The sequence below is a fragment of the Hydractinia symbiolongicarpus genome, chromosome 4 (assembly GCF_029227915.1).
Source record: "Hydractinia symbiolongicarpus strain clone_291-10 chromosome 4, HSymV2.1, whole genome shotgun sequence".
Lineage (NCBI taxonomy): Eukaryota > Metazoa > Cnidaria > Hydrozoa > Anthoathecata > Hydractiniidae > Hydractinia > Hydractinia symbiolongicarpus.
Window position 1 is genome coordinate 19,742,349 of NC_079878.1, and position 5,244 is coordinate 19,747,592.

The window sequence follows — 5,244 nt, forward strand, 5'->3', positions numbered from 1 at the left end:
AAAAGATGCGTTATCATCTATTGTTAAAAATAAATAGAGAGTTAGTGTTCACCGGTTTTTTTTCTTTCTGAATTCTCTTTTGATTCTTCTTTGATTTTATGCGTGATTTTCTTGATTACAAGTTTGGGTCTGTTCTTTTAATATTTTGGATTGAAATATTTCGGTAGATATACAATAAACTAAATGATTTAAGTTTTTATTTTCTTTTTTATGTGTTGTCAACTATTAATTTTTTATATTTTGAGTATAACGTTGAAGGTTTGCCGTATGTAATAGACTGAATAGCTGATTTTGTATGACTTAACAAAAAATGTTAGATTTTTTTTAATGTTTGGTATCCTTTTTTTCCCTGGTGTACTTCTGGTATGACAAAGCAAGTATATAGTTTTAGCGTATTTGGCTTTTTACGTAACGGTTGTTAGACATCTTTTTTTAAACATCTTCTATTTTTATTTTATAATTTTTTTTATTATTTTTTTGTTGCACATGCTTATATTTTTAAACGTATTGTTTCAGCAATTATAAACATAGAATAATGCAGATTGTAATCAACCTTGATCCCAGGTTTTTTTCTCTTTTTCCATCCCATTATAAAAGAGACAAAAAGCCTGGGGTCGAGTTTGAAATGTAAGTTTTGAAAATTCAAATTACTATGCTGTATGTTTTTGTTTGGTATCCCTTACATCGGTTTAATGAGAGATTAAGTGGATTTTTCCACGGAAATTCAGCTAGTTTAAATTAAAGATTTGAGCATTTTTGAGCATTTCTAATCACAACCGGTTCTTTTCTTCTACCATTATCCTTGTTGCTGCTACAGCAATGACCGTAATGGAAGATATACGTATTTTTTCTTTGGTATTTATTGTGAAAAGAGAGTTTTAAAAAAACATTTTATCCTGATGTGTAGACAGGTATATTATCTGCAACTAAACTTACAAGTTTTTACCGCGTATTTTACTCTTAAGATCAAGTTAAGAACATTTAATTCCCATTAAATACTTAAATGTTTTTATAAAACAAAAACTGGGGTATATTACATTACAATGCAAATAGTCTTTTTACATACATAAATTCTAAAGTTGTTTGACTGTAAATGAAAACAAAAGGTCGTCAACTGCAAACGCAAACAAATGCATATTTGTGTTAGCCCTCTTTATTTTTAGTATCATTCTCAAGCTCATCAGCTGTGCCAACTTTCAAGTGGTTTGACTGCATATGGTTAAGCAATCCTCCTTTTCGTAAAAACTGTCTCGGGCAGTACTTGCAAGGATATACAGCTTGTTCCGAGTCATGTAACTTCACGTGTTTTTTCATGTTGCTGGGATCGCTAAAACACTTGCCACAGACTCGGCACACAAGCGGCTTTTCACCAGAATGGACACGCTGATGGATCTTCAAAACATACTTACGACAATACACTTTTCCACACTGATTGCACAAGTAACCTTGTTTGTTGTTTTTCGTAACTAATTTCGGTGACGGCGATTTCGACTTCGTGTCGCTGTTGTCGTAAAACATTATTGCATTTAGTAACCCGTTGTCTTCTTTTAAGCGACTGTAATCAACGTATGGCGAAGAGGGACCGTTATTAACTCTCTGATCAGATGATGTAAATGATTCGCTAGTAGTTTGACAACCAGCCTTATTGTATTGCTGCCAAACATGACCATATTCCACCTCCATTCGGCGTTGATTGTGTCCGATATGACTTTGGGAGTCTGGACTCACAGATGGAGAGTCTTCCTGCAGAGAAAAATATGTATCATCCCCTCTTCTGTCATTTGAGAATAATATCTCGCTAGTCCTACCATACATAGATCTATAATCACGTATTTCTACTTTTCCTCTACAGGCATCTTTTGTGTTGGAAAAAGGCGAACGAGAACTGATACGATTTTGACCATCATATACGCGGGTCTTTTTGTTAAAGTATGATAGGCTACTTGGTTTGCTTAAAGGAATTTTGTCAATTTCAATCTCAAAACTTGAGTTTTGCCTTATTAAGAATTCGTTGCCGTTGGAAATTTCGGGTTGTATTTGGCGATGCGACTTGTTTTCATGAGGTGATTCCCTTGCATTTTTGCCATAGCTACTTTTATACCTCTCTACCGTTTCATAGGATTTAGTTGATGTGTTCGTATTATTTGCACAAGTTTCGTCAAGAAATTCATCGCTGCTGTTTTCTTTTCTTCGTTTATCTTTTTCGTTGCGTTTAATTGGTTTAAAAAACTGTGAAATGTTTGGCAATTGTGAATCGTAGAGAAAGGATTTATATCGCGCTGGGTTTCTTCGACTGGAGTAGTGAATTAGTTCTTTTTCTCCTGATTCGTCAATTCTGCAGTAACCACGGGACTTGAGCCTTCCATCCCTTTTAAGACTTCTTGAAATAAGCTCTTGGGTCTCTAGTAAAGTTAGTTTTGCGCTTTCTACGATCTTCAGGTTTTGTTTTATAATAGATTCCATTGGTAACGTCTCAGACGCAAGCGTCCTTCTGGGAACACCAATCTTCCCTGCCGCAGAGTTTAACATTTTTCTAATTCTTTTTGTTTTCATTCACGAGTAGTTAAATAATATAATTCAAAATTCTTCCTGTATACCTTCTTCTCTTTCATGAATTCTTCCCACGATTTTTTGAACATTTTTTTAGACACAGACTTTTCTCTTTATTTCACCATCAGGAGCGTAGTTAAGGATGGAAGTGCTTCATAGTCTAAATTTAAAAGAAAAAAAAACAAATTTTAATATTAATAATTTATCGACAAATCTAAATTGGGTCGAGCTACCCACAATTACGTTTCCTGTACGAAAGTTTCATTAAAAAAATGAGAACATGACAATGAAGACAATAATAATTATAAACCATTACTTTTAACACAAAAACAATTCGTTCACGATCAATGAAATTGACATTCAGACTGATTCTACCCTTTAAAGTATTTTTTTTAATGGAAACCATCCGCATGCTTCAACTACTTACACAGCCTTCTGAATAACAGAAACAGCTGTATTTTTTGTGTTAATTATCTCGCGCTGATATTACTTTTTATTCTCAAAAAACAATACAAGTATTCACAATAGAACAAGGCGAACAAAGAGTAGTTTTGTCATATCGCACTTAACCAGGTTTTGTAGCCACGTGCTCAGGATTACTAATTATCACCAACTCGTTCTCAGCTCTCGCTTACACCACTTATCGGAATTGGAATGACATGGCAGTTTATTACCACACCCTGTGGTGAAGAGAGCTTCAAATAATATTTTTAAAGTGTGATTATTAAATAAAAAATAATAGTAATAATAAGCTAATTCAAAAGTGTTGCGCCTCATATTCCTAAATTTTTTTAATTTTCAATGATCGATTAAGCCCCCTTTCCAGAATAAGCCCCCATAAGGGCTTATATTTGAATTCACAGTAATTTCAACATAGTTGACAGGGACTGAGGAAATGCTACTATAAACAATTAATTAAATGGTATTTATTTCGCCGGTTGAGGTATTAATAACACTCGTGGTTATAATATCCAATTCAAAGTTAGGGGTTTTTTTTTAACTTGTCGAACAATATATTTGCGAATATCTTGCTCCCTGTCAAAGCAACATACTTTGCTGGAACAACAAGTCCGACCTCCCTTTTTCTCTTCCCAACCATTATATTGAGATCGATTAGTGTTTGTTTTTATTATCATACTTTTAGAAAGATATGTTGTGTTTATTAAAATCGTTGCTTTTAGCACACTAGATTCTTGCATAATTTTATAAGCCCCCCCCCTCCCATTTAACCCCCCTCCCGAATAAGCCCCCTCCTCCCCCACAACCCATTTTGACAAATAAGCCCCGAGGGGCCTAATCGATCATTTACGGTATACCACGGATTACCATTTAAGGCATATATAAAAAAACATGTTGTAGCAGTTAGCATGTTGCTAGCCTCAATATTCTTACAAATCATATTTTTACACAAAAACCCTATTATGCAAATGCTATGAATCTCTATATTTTTTGTTTTTGTAAGTTCCACATTCGCATTTTTATGTGGTGACAGCTAGCCAAAATTACGGAATATGATAAAACATGGAGCAAAGAATATTTTGCAGTACAACGCCACATTCCTTTGATAAATTAAAAACATACAGGATATTAAAAGAGTTACAAACAGGCTTAAAATCAATTAAACTGTAACAAAAAAAACAAAATAAGAAAAGTAAACAAGCATGAAACTTCAACATGGTCTTGTATTTGCACTAAATGAAAGAGAAGTTGCCTTGCAAAATAATTCATATAAAAATTTCTGGTGATAAAAAAATATATTACTTTGCAAGCAAATTTTAACCTATAAAAACGACTTTTCTTTTCGTAGCCATCATTAACATACAAGATTTACTGAAACACATCTTCCAGTCGTTTAGCCGAACTATGAACTAACACAGGACCTGCTACGACAAAGAAGTCGATACAAGTAAAATATACATAAAGTTAATTGTGTATAATTTGTGGCGCTGTTAAACATGGCGACTGTTAAGAACTTTCGCCCCCTGAGAATTTTTAAAGTGCAAATGGTTTTATCACGTAAATAAAAAAATTACCTGTGCTACAAAAGATAAAAGTAAAGAGACCTTGCTAAAAAGAAATTTCAAAATTCTTTTTCGGTGGAGCCCGTTGCCATTGAAAGGTATTCCCCCTCCAATGATCTGGGTAAATGGAATAGTCCGTACTTTATTCGGAGAAACTTTTGCGAGAGAACCTTTCGTGTTTTTTGGCCTTTTTCGCGAAACTTTGTATCGCGAAACTTTCAAAAATGGCCATTCGCGAAAGTTTATTCAGTACAAACTTTCTAAATTGTCAATTCGCAAAAGTTTATCGACTAAAATTTAGAAAAAAATTGCTGGTTTTAAAAGTTATTTCTTGACTCGCCCTCACTTGGCTTGCCCTCCTGATAAAAAAAAGACAACTGGCGCTGGGAACGAGATTGGAATAAACTTAGAAATAAACAAAAGCGATGATGTTTTAAATGTATGTATGGCTTATAACCGAGTTACTGGCGAAGAAGACGATGACGACGATGCGTGGGAGCTGGAAGAAGATGGGCCTAGAAATGTGTTTGATCCCAATTTGTAAATAGAAGTTTTCACATACCATTAGAAAGAAAATTACATCGTTAAAAAACATTTTTATATCATAACAAATATAGGCCACATTTTTTTATAAGAACATAAAAAATCACGAATTGCGAAATTTATCTCGCCA

At 33.8% G+C, this 5,244-nt stretch overlaps 1 protein-coding gene across 2 annotated transcripts; it reads right to left on the reverse strand.

Annotated features, from left to right (window-relative positions):
* Positions 1–1,006: 1,006 nt before the first annotated feature.
* LOC130641700 (zinc finger protein 391-like) lies at positions 1,007–5,244 on the reverse strand. 2 transcript variants are annotated; one of them, XM_057448621.1, is made up of 2 exons: positions 4,312–5,244; positions 1,007–2,710 (listed from the first exon to the last, which is right to left on the reverse strand). In XM_057448621.1, exon 2 carries the CDS (start codon positions 2,551–2,553, stop codon positions 1,144–1,146), a length of 1,410 nt encoding a protein of 469 aa, XP_057304604.1. In that variant the 5' UTR covers positions 2,554–2,710; positions 4,312–5,244; the 3' UTR covers positions 1,007–1,143. The 2 variants fall into 2 exon arrangements, with proteins under 2 accessions (XP_057304604.1, XP_057304605.1); XM_057448622.1 differs by lacking the exon at positions 4,312–5,244 and adding an exon at positions 2,867–3,107.